This window comes from Protopterus annectens, chromosome 5.part1 (assembly GCF_019279795.1).
Source record: "Protopterus annectens isolate FY-2018-M chromosome 5.part1, PAN1.0, whole genome shotgun sequence".
NCBI lineage: Eukaryota > Metazoa > Chordata > Ceratodontiformes > Protopteridae > Protopterus > Protopterus annectens.
In genome coordinates, this window is record NC_056736.1 from 322,208,810 (window position 1) to 322,226,028 (window position 17,219).

Sequence of the window (17,219 nt, forward strand, 5' to 3'; positions counted from 1 at the left end):
TATAAGGTGAATACCTAAACCACTATGCCAACCACAGGCATGGACTCCACAAAACTGAGCCTTTTGCAAAATATCTCACCAGAGAGGCAAGGGAGCAGGAAGCCATTGCAAAATAGGCATGACATATCAGGCAAAAACTGTTCTTCCCTGTCATCAAGTTCTCTTCCAGCAGGTTACAGGAAGAAACACTGTATGCGGAAGAATTTTGATTCCCCATATGGTGTCTTCCACTCTGGATACCAAAACTGATGGTGGAAAGGACTCTGCAGTCTTCCTTCTGAAGACCATAATTTGGGGGAAATCCTTGAGTTAAGGAGACAGAAGAGAGTGTGACCTACTGACCCTCTATCCCTGTCAAAGTAGAGCCTGTAGGAGGCTTTCCACTCTACATTGCTGTCTTTTTGAGCATTTTCCTCTGGCTGTCATGATGGTCGTACTTGCAGTGGATTTGGCAAGAGTCAGCTGTAGTAGCGCCTATGTCTAGGAGACTAGATGGGATCCTCTGACCTCCCAAGGAATGGGAATCGTAGACTAAGACTGTAATGGCAGTGGCCATCAGAGAAGAACCCTATGAGAATATTTTTGTCCATCCATCAGATAAGGAATCCAGGGTTTTGGACTACTTTAGTAAGCACATGCATGACCATTACTTTTTTTTTCTTTTCTGTGCAGATGCCAAAGTATATGACACACCTGGTTAAGTTCAAACATGTACTGATGGATAACATGCATGGCATATTGAAGAGGATGCCACATGGAGACCTAAGAAGGCAGCTAGAGTATCAGATGACAACCATTTCTACAGTCTCATAATGCCATAGATGAAGCAGTCCAAGCATATTCATTCATTGGCATTTCTGGCTCAGTCACTATAACTTTGAAAACTGTAAACTGTCCTTCACTAAGGCCATTTGGAGAGACCAGACTGTTTAGTCATAAAATGAAAGCCAAGCGTCAGAAGTGTGGTCAAGAAGGAAAGATGCTGTTGGTGTCAAGATCTCCACTCCTCCATGCATATTTTCCCTAAAAACCAGAAGAATGCCCCAAAGTTATGGTTCGAGAAGAACCAGCAACGTGTCTTTGGACTGTGGTCAAGGATGACAGTGAACAGCCGATGCAAGCCTGTCTACCCTAGAGTGAGGATCAGCCTAAGCTCTCTGTAATAACAGTGTTACAAGCCTGGCAAGTGCCATGTTGTAAGCAGTGTATCTCTTGGTTGGGAGGTTGTTTATGAGTGGAAGTGTCCATGTACCTCCTGAAGGCAGCCATTGCAGAGGGGTGGGGCACACTCCCTGACAGCAGTACAGTGCTGCAATAGCATTTTCGGTCTCCTTCCTAGCCCCAGACATGACGGGTTGATCCCAGGGGAGACTAAGGCAAGTCTGGTAGGAGAGAAGCTGGTGGCAGCTGATGGTCAGCTGTGGGGAATTACTAAAAAATACTTTGGATAGCATTCTGACAAGGACAACCATGGACATGGTGGCTTTCAAAATAGACAACTCCTTTGTGGCGGAGGTTGTCTGCAGAATGATGAGTCCATAACAAAACCCTTGAGGCATTGCCTGATTGTTTCTGGAAGCAGTTGGGGTTGGGGGTTGTGTGTATATCCATTTTCCTGCATGACAGGCCATAATGTAGGACAGCTGTGGATGGCAGCCCATAACACAAGACAATTGGATAAGAAAATTGGTACTTGCGTATTATCGCAACCACATTTTCGCCCTGATGCTGGTTGCTTCTCCTTGTGTCAACTGGGGACCAATAAAGTATGAGAAAACCTCAGACGTGTTTTCTTTAATGTGTTATTGTTTTTAGGATGTTTTTTCACTTCGATGGCTGAAAAAATAAGGTTTGACAAATAGGTTTCCCCATTTACTGCCAGCATCTCAAGATGTCAGTTAAGAAAGTCCAACGTTCCACTTAAAACGTGTTCCGCGCTCTCAGCCTTTGCCCTGAGAACAGAAAACATCAGGAAAGAAAAGCAAAGCAGTACCCAGTCTAACTTCTTAAAAAAGTAATCGGGAAGGGTAGACTGTTAAAACACGATCTTGGTGGTGGGTTTGTAAAACTAGTAAGGCTTTGCACATGTTAGGATTTCTGGCTAGTGTGCTCCAAAGTAGCTAATTCCTTGGAAGTGTGTGTGTGTGTCTTTCTAACATCATAAGCTATGACTGCCCACACTCCTTTCAGGCCAATGTACGTATATACAGACAGCCACTGGGATCGCTCGCTGAATTCAATGCTTGATGTCTTTCAAGCACGCTAGCTACAAATCCTCAAATTTGAACCCTTACTCATTTTAAAAAGCCACCACCAACATCCCAGAATTTTTACAGTCTACCCTTCCTGATTACACTTCCGTGTCATTGTTTGAGTAAAAGAGAATAAAGTCCAGCACGTCGGAAAATGTGGTTGCGATAATACGCGAGTACCAGAAAATTTTACATACAGAGGCTGTGCCATTTACCTTTCCATCCTTTTTGTGGAAATAATTCCTTCCTCTTCTATAGATCCCACCCCCATCTGAGGGGTGTGGCTTAAAAACAGGTCATTAGCTTCATGGCAAAAAAAGGTCCCAACAGCCCAGAAAAGGCTCAGGTAGTATTCATGGACTTTTTTTTTTTTTTTTTTCACTGAAGAAAACCAAAGGACTTTATACCAGTTTTGACCTCTGTTGTGTCAGTCACGTTCACTCCAAAAAGAAAGTGCTTGATGGTCATGGTGCAATCCATCCTCTCATGCCTGTCAGGGGACACTCATTATGTCTATAGACCTCCAGGAAGCACACTTGAACATCAACATTATGGAGAAGATTTGGGGGTTCCTACACATCAGATTAGGAGCCAGTGCTTTTCATTACAGAGACCACCATTTGATCTCACCACAGCCCTGGTGGTGTTCAACAAATGTATGGCCATAGTGGGGGCTTATTTTATACTTTTTTGGGGGTCAAAAATGTTCCCTTAGTTGACTAAATAACAAGAATCCACGACCAGCGAAGCAAAGCAGCAACAAAATGATAAATGAAAAGAAACGTCCTTTATTTCAGATAGTCCACAAACAAACGTGTCACAAGCGCTTTCACTCAGGTAATCCTGAGCTTTCTCAAGTAATACCATTCCATTTACCAACACACCTTTTATATTGTGACAACACATCATTAATTAAAAATGCCTGCTGTTAATTAAACATTTAAAAGACCCTAACATGTTTAAATGTATATAAAATGTTAAAACACTACATTATGTCAAAACATGCTTCCTAAGCTGGGAATTAGACCATGTTGGATTTTGTATTTTGTGTAAGCTGTTACATGTTATATTAAAAACCATTATTTTATACTAAAATCTATATAAAATTGTTTAAGAATACAAATAAGGCTCTTAGAAAATCTATACACCTAAATAACTTAAAAATATGTATCAAATATAGTAATATAACCCCTCTTTCAATCTTCATTTCATTCAGGTCTACAAATAAGCACATTTGCTCTCTGTTATTTATTCAGCAACATCCATAAACAATCCCTTAATCTGAAAAATCATAGAGTAAGAGCTGAAAACTGAAGATGAAAGAATAGTTAATACATATGTCTCCATCCAGATGTGTTGAATAAATAAAAAAATGATGAATAGATAAAACCCGTGTTAATGATTGAATGAAAAAATGAAGTGTGACACGTTTGTTTGTGGACTATCTGAAATAAAGGACGTTTCTTTTCATTTATCATTTTGTTGCTGCTTTGCTTCGCTGGTCGTGGATTCTTGTTATTTGGTTTAGTGACTTTTTTGCTTGTTCCCTTATTTGACTGACTGGCTTCTAACCAGGAGTCACTGATTCAGGTGAAGGAATCTCTACTCCATTTGTTCCAGTCCTTTGGAATCTTAACTTACACAGCAAAGTCCCCAACAGAGCCACTGCAAACACCAACTTTCATAGCTGAGGCGTAGCTGACTTGTCTAGTGGCCAGTGCCAGTCCATGATCTGAAGCCCTGGCAAATCTAAGTTGAGGAATGAAAAAAAAAATTAATTCCCTGATGTAGTGCTTTTTAGCTTGGCCGTTTCCCCCCGATCTGCATCCCTCAAATCCTTAACAAGAAAGGTTCCTTTTTCGTTCTGGCACTGGCACTTCTCTCCTCCCTCTTAAGGAACACCGGGTCCCACAAAAGCCATAACTTCGGGAGTAAAGAAAAAAAATAGGTCTTTCTAATCGTAAAAACTGTAGCAAACCTCTTTAACTTATGCCACACACTAAGCACTAAAGCAAGTGATTTAATCCTGACTTTTAAACAGCACCAAAATTAATTTCCTTAGTGGTGAGCCAATAAAAGAGGAGTGGCAGTAAATTCTATTGTCAGATTAATAGATGAATGCGCAACTAGGGAGTCACTGGGTTCAGTGGGTTTAAGAAAGCAACAGGAACAAGGTTGGAGAGGGAGAAGATTTTCCCTTGTGGCAGTCTGTTCTATGGCAGCAGTTAAGTGAGTTTTCTCAGGAAAATCTTGAAATCATTTTTCTTCTTGAATGAAAACACTAGCTCCTAACTCCTCCTTCAGTTCTTAGGTCATTAATTCAAATTTGTGTTACCCACCAAGAGATACAACTTTGTCTTCTTTCCTAACAAAACCTTTCAGTATGCTAGTGGAAAGAATTTAAAGTAAAATAGTCATTGTAATCGAACAAAAAGATAGTATAAAAACACAAACGTAGAAATTTGCCTTTTCCAAACAGCATTCATTAATGCAGCAAAGGCCTTTCAAGTAGGCTTTGTCTGGAAACATTGCTAGTGTTTCATTCCCCTTTCTCTAGTCACTCCCTATGTCCTCGTGTAATATCTAGCGCCAGTGACTCACCAAGCGAAGCAGCTCTTTTTCCTGCCTAACCCGTACATTTAATATGCTTGATTTTTATAAAACATCATAACCAAACAAGAAAGGTTCGATTCTCAGCTAAGAGCATCTTCTGCGTGGAGACATGCTTGAATGGGCGTACCTTCGTTGAAGGTTGTGCGTCAGGGCTGGTAACTCGGCATGTAAAAATCAACTACCAATCATTAGCAGACCGGAGTTACGCTGTGGCGACCCCTAACCGGGAAAAGCCGAACGACACAACATCATAACCAAACAAGAAAACAATATAAGGAGTACAAAATTAGAAAATCGCTTTTTCCACACAGTAGTCTGTTTTTCGGAACATGTTTAAGTGAGCTTTCTGAGGAAAACCTTTAAATGTTTGATCTTCATTTTAAATAAAATACAAGCCTCTAGCTTCACTCTCAGCTCAGAAGTAATTGTCCGCTTCTAATTCTTGTTATTCACCAAGAGAGACTGCTTTGTTTTCTCTTGTAACCAGAACCTTTAATATGAGAGGAAAATTACTTCACAGTACAGAAAAATACACACTATGATCAAAAAAGGAAATAATTTAAGTAAGACTTACCAGTACAACTGCATGCCCTACACTCCAGTCCCTACTTCTCAACCTGTTAGAGCAAGAAATCTGGACAAGGCCTAAAATAATGGAAAGACAAAGGCCCAAATATAAGGCCAGCTTTTAAATATTCCTTTTGTAAACTTAGAATTTTCTAACAGGATTTGTGTTAGCAAGCATTTTTCTGAAGGATATGAAGTCAAACTCAAATGTATGTCATTATTTAGGGACTTAAAGTGATTTGCCAGAAAACCGCAAATTTTATGAGGAACAGACCAAAAATATGAAGCAAAAAATTGGACAGTCTGTGAAAATCTGGACATTTGAGAGGTATGTTCCACTCTGTTCAGTTGCAGATGCTGTTCAGGTGAGATTGCAAATGATTAAATGTGCATGGCAAGTACTTATCCTTTAAAAGTTGCAGTTTTACAGACGTACAGGCTATAAAAGATGGAGAGCACCTGCCAATAAAGTTAGTGTTGTACTGGATATCTATCATCAAATATGTTGATAATGGTTGCGCTATACTGGATGTAAACAAACATGAATATCTTGAGTATGCCTTTATCATCATCATTAACCACTTTTAATTTAAGTTAACCCAAACAGTGTAATCACTGCTTAACCATACACCACTGTTGTTGTGCTGAGTGTTGTATACATTTTCCAGGGGTTGTGTGATTTTGTTTCCCATGTTTTCTCTGTGGCCTTCCTTTGGTATGTCAAACTCCTCATCATCCATCCCGCTTTTGAGTCATGCAGTATGCTGCATGTAAAAGGTTTGCTGGTAGAAAATCAGCTGCTGTATATGTCCTGTTGCTAGTTACCCTATATTGTGCTTGCTCATACTTTCCATCTCATCCCTGTGCACTTCATTAATATGTTCCCCGTTTACTTCTGTAGTAGTATGCACACACTCTTGCATCCTAACTTTCCATGCATATTTAACCCATTGCCACATTTCTCTTTTTCACATCACACTATACTTGTACCTTATTATTTGCTCTTTCAGTCATAATTTAGTCAACCTTGGGTATTCTCACCCAGTCTTTTCAAGATCTTTCCATTGTGGATATGTGTTACCATTATTATTGAAGTATATCTCTCAAAATTTGCTACAGTCATGCATAAGCTCCTGTTTCCCTATTATACTGTTCAAAGTTCATTGACATTTGCATTGTGTAAAGGTGTGTGTATTCTTAAGCATTAGATACTGATAATGAATGGTAATTTCTAGACTGCTGTCATGAGATACTTTACTATATCTTGTTAGTGTTGATGCGTGTGTTCTGGATGAGTAATGCACTTCTCGTGACATTTCATGCACTGCAACTGTTTTATCTGCTGCATAGTTACAGAGTCCCTTCTGTAAATTGGATCTGCCCAGTAGCAGTTAGCCAGACCAATAAATTGTAATAAACAAGACCACTCTTGCATATATTCATTAGTTTGCTTCCTTTTATCCCCTTCACAGGCATTAGTCATTCTGTGCCTACATTAAGAAAAATTATTTAAAATTTTTTTTTTCAAATGTTGACTTATTTCTGCTGGCTGTATACATCAAGAAATGTTGTTTTAGCCTCTGCTGATTTATTATGTTAGTTTCTGATAAGAAGCCTATGATGACATTTTATATCAAGAATACTTGAGGGAAGCTCAGAGTAACAATTCTGAATATGACTGTTTTTTTATTATAAAACCAAATACTGAACTTCTAGGCAAGAAATAATAGCCTTAAATTAAATTAATTTTTATTTAATTATTTCAATTTGCTGCTAGGTTAAAGATAAACTTGTCTCTTGTCTATTCCTCGACCTCTCTAAAGTTTTTGATACCGTCTCCCACTCTTACTAACCAAACTGTCTAACCTCAACTTCTCCACTGCAACTGTCACCTGGTTTTCCAGCTATCTCTCTGACTGTCAGCAATCAGTGAGATGGCTCTTGGCTTACTCCCCTCCTCTCCCTGTGAAGATGGGTGTCCCCCTAAGGATCTATCCTTGGCCCATTACTCTCTAATACCTTCACTAATCTTCTATAACTCCTGCCCCCAGTCATCCCTCATACAATATGCAGATGACTCTATAGTCATAACTATCTCTGACACTCCCTCTGATCTTATCTCTGCTACTCAACCATCCTTTAACTCTGTCGAAACCTGGCTTTCTCAAAACCAGCTTATTCTTAACCCTAAAAAACCCACCCACCTCAAACCCACTTTTTCCATATTATCCCTTGATAACACTTCCATTGCTGTTGAAAATAACACAAAACGTTTAGGAGTCATAATAGATGACCAACTTAAATTTGATTTGCATATAAACAACTGTTTCAAAAAAAGCACCAAAAACTTGGTCTTTTTATCAGAACAAAAGGTTTCTCACTAACAAAGCAAATTTTTCTCTCATGCTTACCTCCTACCAAGCCTATTTTACAGCTCTCAAATTCTCATAAATCTCAACTCTTCACTCCTAGCCAAATTAGAGGCAACTTATAGCAAGGTATCAAGAGTTGCTGCACAACAAACCTTCTAAATCTCACCATTGTCTTTCACGAAAACACCTAAACTTTGAACTACCCCACCAGCTACTTCTCTCCCAAGTCCTGATAGTTCGGTTGAACTACCCCACCAGCTACTTCTCTCCCAAGTCCTGAGAGTTCGGTCAGTCCTTTACCAGAAATCTCTCAGTCCCAGCCTATCTCCTCTCATCTCACAATACAACCCCACCAGGTCACTACATAGCTCTAAGACTTACTATAGATATACAAACCTAAGACCAAAACTGGATGTAACCTCTAGCTACCATCCTTCCATATCATGGAACAAACTGCCACTAGAAATCCAGTCCCTTAAACATATTAATCAATTTAAAGCAGCAACCAAAGAATACCTAAAATCTCAATGGTCTTGCCTCTGTACTCATCCTTCCTACACCACCTTATTATTTCTTAGACAGTCTACCAACTGCCCCTTGTATACCTCTACGTTCATGTCTTTTTTTATGCACATTTACTTGCCTCTTAATCTGGGCAGTTAGAGACTTCAATTTCTAATAGCTAAAACCTGGATAAACTGCCTCTCTTCTTGTCTACTTCTTATTTTTTCCTGACACTAACTGTGGCAATGACAACTGATAACATTACTTAACAATTTGTAAAAAAAATAGTGCTACTGTAAAATACTATAACTGTGGAATACTGAAACTTTTATTTTGGCTGTTTGGTAAACTTTAATTCAAATATTTCTGTTAAACTTAGTTTGTCTTCTATTTCTATTTAAACTTATTGTAATATTGTGGAGCTTTTCACCCCGGGCCTTCGCTGAAAAAGGGCTACTTAGCTCAGTTCGCAATCCCGGTAAATAAATGTAAAATCAAATAAATAAATAGAAATGCCTCCTGGATTCTCCATCTTGATTTCAGACCCATGGGAAAACAGATTGGTATAGCTGTATGTGTTTTACTTTTTCTCATATTGAATTTTTACAAGCAATTTGTTGAAGACATTTTTGCCATCTTGTTGACTTCTTCCTTGTAACATTTTATAGAATGGTAGGCATTAATTAATTCTAATCATAAATTCACAAAAGGTCACATTTTGTTGTTTTCCCAGTAGGCAATTTGTCTATACCAGCAACATAGGGCTTACAGTCCCCTTTCTCAGTTTGATTGCTTTTTTTCCCCAGTGACTTGCCATAGTTCCTTGGTCTAGGACGGTCTTTCAGCAGTCCTGCTACTAGGGAAATAGCATGAGAAAAGTGGGTTCCTCATGCTTTTCCTATTGATTGATTGATTGATAGCTGCATTTTCCATTTAAGAAGAAATGCATCTTGTTGACAAGAAGAACACATCCATAACTAAACATTGACAAACTTTTTGGCATTTTTTAAAACTGGAAAGCAAATTTATGTCTTAAAACGCGCATGCATTGAAAAAACAAAAGTCAGTTCACTCTGTTCATATAATTTAAATTTTTTTAACTGTGGTCTTAAACTGACATGTTTGCAAGGTGTTGTAAAATAATGATACTGCTTTTGATGCATTTCTGTACTTTGATTTATTTATTTATTTTCACTAAACCTTTTTGAAAGACTGAACATTGTTACATTGTTTGAGACTAAGTCTGTATTACAAGAACTGTATTAATGTGATATCTTGACCAGGATCTGGAAAAATTTTTGGACGGTCATTTGGAAAAACCTGAACATAAACCGTTATGATGTCCTTCAAGGATGCATCTGCAGTCCTAACAAATGGGTTGTCCTGCCTCAGGCAGCCCTTCGGTCGGCCGGATTCCAAAGTCTGGGTCTGGCCTCGGCTGATGTCGCACTTCACCCGACGTCATAGCTGCTGGGGTATAAAGGCATCAGCCGATGCCATTTTCCTCAGTCTTTCTTGCCGCACGGTGCCCGAAGCAGAAGCTGTTCGCAAGTGCCGGTCGGTCAGATCCAGAGATTTCAGCTTACCGAAGACGTCTAAAAAGCTAAGTACCCCGTTGGGGACTCTTTCTTGCCTCAGCCGATGTCAGACAAAGTAAATAATTGTTTAACTTGTGGGAAACAAATACCTCATAAGGATTTCCACTCTTACTGCCTTCCTTGCTTAGGCCCAGACCACGACGTATCAGCTTGTTTAGCCTGTGCCTCCTTCAACCGACGGACTCTTGGACGTCGGTCGGAGTTCGCTGAACAGTTTTTTGGCTCCACTTTTGCATATAAAATGCCGTCGGAGACTCCGACTACACATTTAGCTAAAAAACGCAAAGAAAAGGACCGACACTCGCGGCCCGCGGTTTCGGCTGAAACCACGGTCAGGCCTACCGCGAGTGTCTCTGTTTCGGCTGAAACCGAGACCTCTGTTCTCCCTTCGGCCGATAGCATGCCTCCGATAACCGAGGCCACACAGGCCATGGCTGAGTCGGCTACAGAAATTCCTTCTGAAGTAGCAGGCACACGAGTTGTCTGACACTATTCCGTAGGACATCTCTACTCCTGCACGTGGGGCAGCTAGACCCCCTGCTTCTATGTCTATCAAGGCTTTCTCCAGGGCTAAAGCAGCCAAACTTTCCAAGGCCTTACCTTCAAAAGCTCCCTCTCACAGGCCTACCTCCAGTTCACAGATCCTCAGCCTTGCTGAGGACCTTATTTCTTTGATCAGGGGATCCCATCCTCACCCCCTCCTGTGGCCTCACAACCCCCTCCTGATAAGAGGCCTAGGACTGAACCCCCTGAACCTCTGTCCTCTGACTATTCCTCGGATGGTTCAGATGTATCAGACCATCAGGAAGGCCCGTACTCACCTTATGAGGATTCTGATGCAGAGGATTCCATTCCTTCTGCCTCTCCTCCAGAAGAATTTTCTTTTGGGGAAACCCTACACTCCATGAGAGAACACTTCCAATGGCAGGGTCAGGATTTTTCAGATTCTAGGAAAAGGCTAAGGACTTTTTTACACTTACCACAGCATAGGCCTTTAGCCATTCCACCTGTACTTTCAGTTGTTGATGATGCATACAATGATGCCAGTACTACCCCTCATTCTCTTCCCCCGGCCCCTGCAAAGCCTGACAGATACTACAGGGTCCCGGATTCTCACTACCACTTGTATAAGGCTCATGCTGCAGACCCAGAAACCATTTCTCAGGGCCCTAAGGGTGTTGCAGCTGCCTCTGCCAAAAACCTACTCCCATCTGAAAGGGAATCTAGAGCTTTAGAGAGATGGGGTAAAAAGGTTTATACATCTGCTACTCTTTCTGCGAGGGCTTTGAACTGTCAATTTCACATGATTCAGTATCAGGAATTTTTGTTAGATCAACTGAATAAAAAACTGGCCTCTCCTGAACCTTTAGACCGTAAGTCCCTTCAGGATTTGGTAAACAATTCTCAGCAGGTCAGTAATCATTTTCTAAAATGTGGCTATGATGCACTGGAGGCATGCCTGGTTAAAGGAACAATCCTTACCAGACCATGTTAAGTCTAAACTCCTGGATGCCCCTATGGAGAAGCGAAGTTTGTTTGGCTCCCCTGCACAGGAGGTTCTAAAGAAAGTGGAAGAAAAAGCAAAATCTGTCCAAACAGTTAAGGATTTTTTGCAGGTCCAACCTCCAAGGTTTAGCAGAAATTGGCCTTCAAAGAATTGGTCCTTTCCAGACAGCTCCACAGCACAGAGAGGCAGAAATAGACGCCCAAGAGGCAGAGGTCAGTCTAGGGGTGCCTATAGGGGTCGTCAGTGGCAACCTGCCAACCAAGGAAGTGTCGCCACAGCTGCGACTGCAACCACATCTACAGGACAGACACAATGACTTGGCTCTGATTCCGCCTACCAGGGAACAACTGGAAGCACCCTTGGGCGGAAAGCTAGCCTTATTCTCAAGAAATTGGCATTGTATTACAGGAGACAAATGGACTTTACAAACAATAGACAAGGGCTACAGGTTTCACTTCCACACACTACCAAAAAAGAGAGGAATGCCAAACCTTCCACCAAGACAGAAATCAGAGGCTCTAAAACAAATCATCAGTTTACTAAAGATGAGAGCAATAGAAAAGGTACCATCTGTGGAACAAGGCCAAGGATTTTACTCCAGACTATTCCTTGTACCAAGAAAATAAAATCAATGGAGGCCTATTCTAGATTTGTCCGCACTGAACACATACCTCATTGTTCCAAAATTCAAAATGCTGACACTACAGCAACTTCTTCCCATGTTGGGCAAGGAGTCTTGGCTGGTGACTCTAGATCTCAAGGAGGCATACCTGCATGTCCCTATACGACCAGATTGCAAAAGACACCTCAGATTTCTTGCAGGATCAGAGCATTATCAATTCTCAGCATTGCCCTTTGGCTTATCTACTGCGCCCAGAGTATTCACGAAATGCCTGGCATCAGTAATTGCTCACTGCAGGCTTCAGGGAATTCAAATCTACCCATACCTGGACGACTGCGTAATACAAGCGGACAACAAGACAAAATTAATACAGGATTTGGCCTATGTCATACAACTGCTGCAAGCCTTGGGATACACAGTCAACATACAAAAGTCAAGACTAGTGCCATCTCAAAGGATAACATTTTTGGGGGCAGATCTGGACACAATAACTCAGATGGCTTTTCTCACAGAGGAAAAACAAAAGCAACTACCAGTCTATTTCATGGCATTAACAAGACAAACTCGGCTTACTGCAAGGAAAGTCCTGCAGGCCCTGGGTTACATGGCATCCTGCATAATATTGATCCCACATGCCAGGCTGCATATGAGAAAGTTACAGTGGTACCTAAGGAATGTATGGTCTCAGCACAGACACAGTCTAGAAGCCCAGATACCAATCATTCCATTTCTGAAAAAAGAATTCCTGTGGTGGGCTCAGGCCTGTCAGATGAACAGAGGATTGCCTTTCCACAAACCACATCCAAGGCAGACCATTACCATGGACGCCTCAGACCTAGGCTGGGGGGCACACATGGAAGACAAGTGCATTCAAGGCCTATGGTCACAAGACCAGCTGAATCTACACATAAACCTAAAGGAGATACTGGCAGTGAAGCATGCAATAGAGGCATTCAGACCATTCATCCAGCAAGGACACCTGCTGATAAGGACGGACAATACCACAGTCATGTGGTACATCAACAAACAGGGAGGCACACATTCATGCCCTCTATGCCGGATGGCAATGGACCTCTGGAACTTGGCCCTGAATCTCAACATCCAACTGCAGGCCAAATTTGTACCAGGAAAAGAAAATTCACTAGCAGACAGCTTAAGCAGAACTACCACGGATGCTCACGAATGGATGCTGCATCCAGATATTTTCAAAACCTTAACAGAGAAATGGGGAATGCCAGAGATAGACCTGTTTGCCTCCCCACACAACCACCAACTGAAGAAATTCTGCTCAAGAGTATACCACCCACTTGCCTGGAGGGTGGACTCCCTTCCTTTCAGCTGGAAGGACCTGACAGTGTATGCCTTCCCACTTCTTCCTTTGATGTACAAAGTTCTACTGAAGATCAGAGAGGAACAGCCAAAGGTAATTCTGATAGCTCCAGACTGGCCAAGGCAACATTGGTAACCGCTACTAAGAAGCATGTCTCTGACGCATTCATGGCATCTACCTCTATGTCCTCTACTTCTAACGCAGAACAACTACAAGACCCTGCATCCAAACTTAAAAACACTGCAGCTAACTGCTTGGAAAATTGCATAAAACAAAACCAGCTTGATTTATCTCAGAGGGTCAAGGACATTATCCTGGAGGCTCGCAGACCCTCCACAAGGAAAACATATTCAGCCAAATGGAAAAGATTCCTCATTTGGAGTGCAGAAAAGGGAGAAAATGCCACACTAGCAAACCTGGCACACATCCTGGAATACTTAGCAGAACTGTTCCACAATGGCCTGTCCTATTCTTCCATTAAGATACATGCATCAGCAATTTCAGCAGAGTACAACATGGATCCTCCTGTCTTCTCTCATCCTCTCCTCAGACAATTTTTGAGAGGGATCAAAAATGTAAAGCCTCCAAGGAAACCACCTTTACCTGCATGGGATCTCAATTTTGTGCTAGAAAAAATAACACTGCCCCCTTTTGAACCAGCAGCAACAGCAGACTTACAGTTCTTACCTTGGAAAACTGCTTTCCTGCTAGCAATCACTTCAGCAAGAAGGGTATCTGAATTACAGGCATTAATGGCAGTGCAGCCTTTCCTTATCTTCCATCAGGATAGAGTGTCTCTGAGAACCAATCCTACTTTTATGCCAAAGGTGGTATCCAGGGTATCCTTAAACCAAGCCATACATTTGCCTATGTTCTTCCCCAACCCACAGAACAGGGGGGAAAAACTACTACACACCTTGGATGTACACAGACAACTACGCTACTACCTGGACAGAACCAAGAACAGTAGAAAAACTGACCAGCTTCTGGTAGCATATGCGACAGGAGTGCAAGGAAAAGTAATTTCAAAGCAGACAATTTCAAAATGGATAGGAAATTGCATTCGATTCTGCTACTCATTTCATGGAAAGACAACTCCTGAAAATATCAGGCCTCACTCCACAAGAGTTACAGCCACCACTACAGCTTTCCTACGAGGAGTGGCTACCAAAGACATTTTAGAAGCTGCTACTTGGAGCTCCGTGCATACATTTGCCAAGCATTATAATCTTCCTTTATACTCCAGATCCCGAGCAGGCTTTGCAACTGCTGTTTTACAGGGGATCTTAACTACACCATCATTATCTTAGTGCCTCCTCCCCCAGATTAGCTATGGTATTCTACCCATTTGTTAGGATTGCAGATGCATCCTTGAAGGACATAGTACAGTTTTGTACCTACCATAAATGTAGATGTCCGATAGGTATGCATCTGCAGTCAGGATTACCCACCCTCCTTCCCCTCTGTGGTATTCCTAGGGTATTTACCCCTCTTTAAGCTAGCTGGGGGAATCTATTATGGTGTATTTGTTTGTATGTATATATGTATATATATTTTTTGCTTTCTTCTGTTTGGAATTATTTCCATTTATCCAAATTTAGCCTTCCTAGAGGGCACCTGGCATCTGGGGCAAGAAACACTGAGGAAAATGTCGTCGGCTGATGCCTTTATACCCCAGCAGCTATGACGTCGGGTGAAGTGCGACATCGGCCGAGGCCAGGCCCAGACTTTGGAATCCGGCCGACCGAAGGGCTGCCTGAGGCAGGACAACCCATTTGTTAGGACTGCAGATGCATACCTATCGGACATCTACATTTATGGTAGGTACAAAACTGTACTTTTCTCATGCTGAATCTACCAATTGCAGATACTTCCTTTCACTTTTGATTTTTTTTTTCATTTTACAGTTCCACTGATGGAATCTGAAGTGAACCACACCATGCCGTATTTTCAGTATCCTCAAACTTGGCACGTAATTTATGCCGATAAGCATACCTGTGCAGAAAAAGATGAAAAATTGGAAAATAAAGTTATTAAATTCAGCCTTACTTTGCTGAATCCTGATTTGGCAGGAAATCCACTGGATCATTTTAGTGGAGAAGAATCTGGTAAGATGAGCCTTTCTTTCCTTCTTTCTGTCTTACTTTGCCATTTCTAAAATATGCACAGCAAATAGAAGCATATGCTTAGTTTCCTAGTTGTGGTTTCATCATAACAATTGACTAGCTGTGGCTCTAGTGACAGACTTAATATACTGTGCAGCTTATGTTATTTTTAAATGATGTATTAAGTAATGTCACTTGTACTTTCAGCTAGCAGCAGAAGGATGCCACATTAATAGAATTCGTTGTGATACAGAGCCTACAAAACAATAAGAATAATTTCTTCTACAGGAACAAATTAATACTGCTCTCCCTATATAGCAGATGGTAATGTTTACTGTTACTCTGATGCACATTGTAGGTGCTAATTTACCTTGTCCCATTTACCTTTCAAAGTTCATCTTTTTTTCTGTATGGGAATGGTCACAGACTGGTAATTAGTTCTGCATTTTTAAATAGTCATATAGCAAAACTATTTCCATCCCACTAACTCCTGACTGTAAATTATAAGAGCTGCCTCAGAAAGGCATTGAAAAGTGAGTGAAACAACCTCTGTATTTACATTTATTGTCGCCTAACAGTTAGATGTTGCCCGTTCGATGTCTGCTGTGTGGCGACATGCGTGAACGGGTGTTCCTTTGTTGAAGGTTGTGCGTTAGGCCCGGCAAGCCAGCACGTAAAACTCTACTGCCAGTCATTAGCAGACCGGAGTTCCGCTGTGGTGACCCCCTAACCGGGAAAAGCCGAAAGACACAAACAAACAAATCCTTGCTTTCTAGGTGACAATGACGAGCAAATGATTTCAATGCTTATCTATACTTATAGGTGGTAATTTATTATTGACTGTTTACTTCCTTGTATACTGAAAATCTGAGACTGTTGTTGGCCATTCCTTATGTTCCATTGTATCCGGTGGATGTTCAATTTGTAATGAAATACCAGAAGGTAGCATGCTTTGCCCCTGGCATCCAAAGTAGCTGTTGGTAGTGGACTGTTCCTTTGTAAATAAGGTTAGTTTTTGCTGGGCACAATGTTGACGGTATTTGAACAAGAGCATTCTCCAGACAGCAGCAGTACTTTTTGGCAGATTATATCTGCCATGTCCTAGAATTCATTCAAGTTTCACCCATGTTCTGTTTTGGAGTTTTATTTCTTCAGATTTGTATCTAGTTTCAATGTTTCCACCTTCCCTTTTTAGCAGCACAGTTTCTGTGACCATGTATGTGCATCCTTTTTGACTTCACACTGCCAAATACTGTTCGGTGGACTGTTAGAATTTCAGTTTGAGTATACTTAACACAAGAAAGTGTCAAAAAGAATTTAATAGAAGAAGACATGAAGGAAATTCATAAAGGATGTACACCTTATGGTAACCTTTTTGAATTCAGAAACAACCCCAACATTGTTCGGCATGGTGCTGTAACACAAAGAAGTGAAGCACTGTGTGGGGCTGGCTCCAGGACTCTACTGTATGCTAAAGTGGCACTCTAGTGGACAGGCATATGCTAATTAGGCATATGCTTTCCCTGACACCCCCCCCCAACAGAACCACCTCCAGGAAGGCATCTATATGTTGAGGAATTTACGAGATTACCTGGATATGTATATCAACATGGCCGGCCACACCACTTTCCAGTAGTGTACATGGCCAAAAAGCTGTTTTCATCTTCTGACATTTAAAGTAGTACAAGGATTGGAGGTTGATGGAAAGTCATAGCTACCAGGGATAATACATTTGTGCCGTAATGGCTT

The 17,219-nt window shown here is 41.3% G+C and overlaps 1 protein-coding gene across 1 annotated transcript in view; it reads left to right on the forward strand.

The window, feature by feature from the left end:
- GPR180 (G protein-coupled receptor 180) overlaps positions 1-17,219 on the forward strand; it is a 552,808-nt gene that overhangs the window by 54,229 nt on the left and 481,360 nt on the right. Inside the window, exon 3 of the mRNA XM_044073002.1 lies at positions 15,273-15,473. Within this exon, the coding sequence (XP_043928937.1) occupies positions 15,273-15,473 (201 nt within the window). The remainder of the gene's footprint in view (positions 1-15,272; positions 15,474-17,219) is intronic.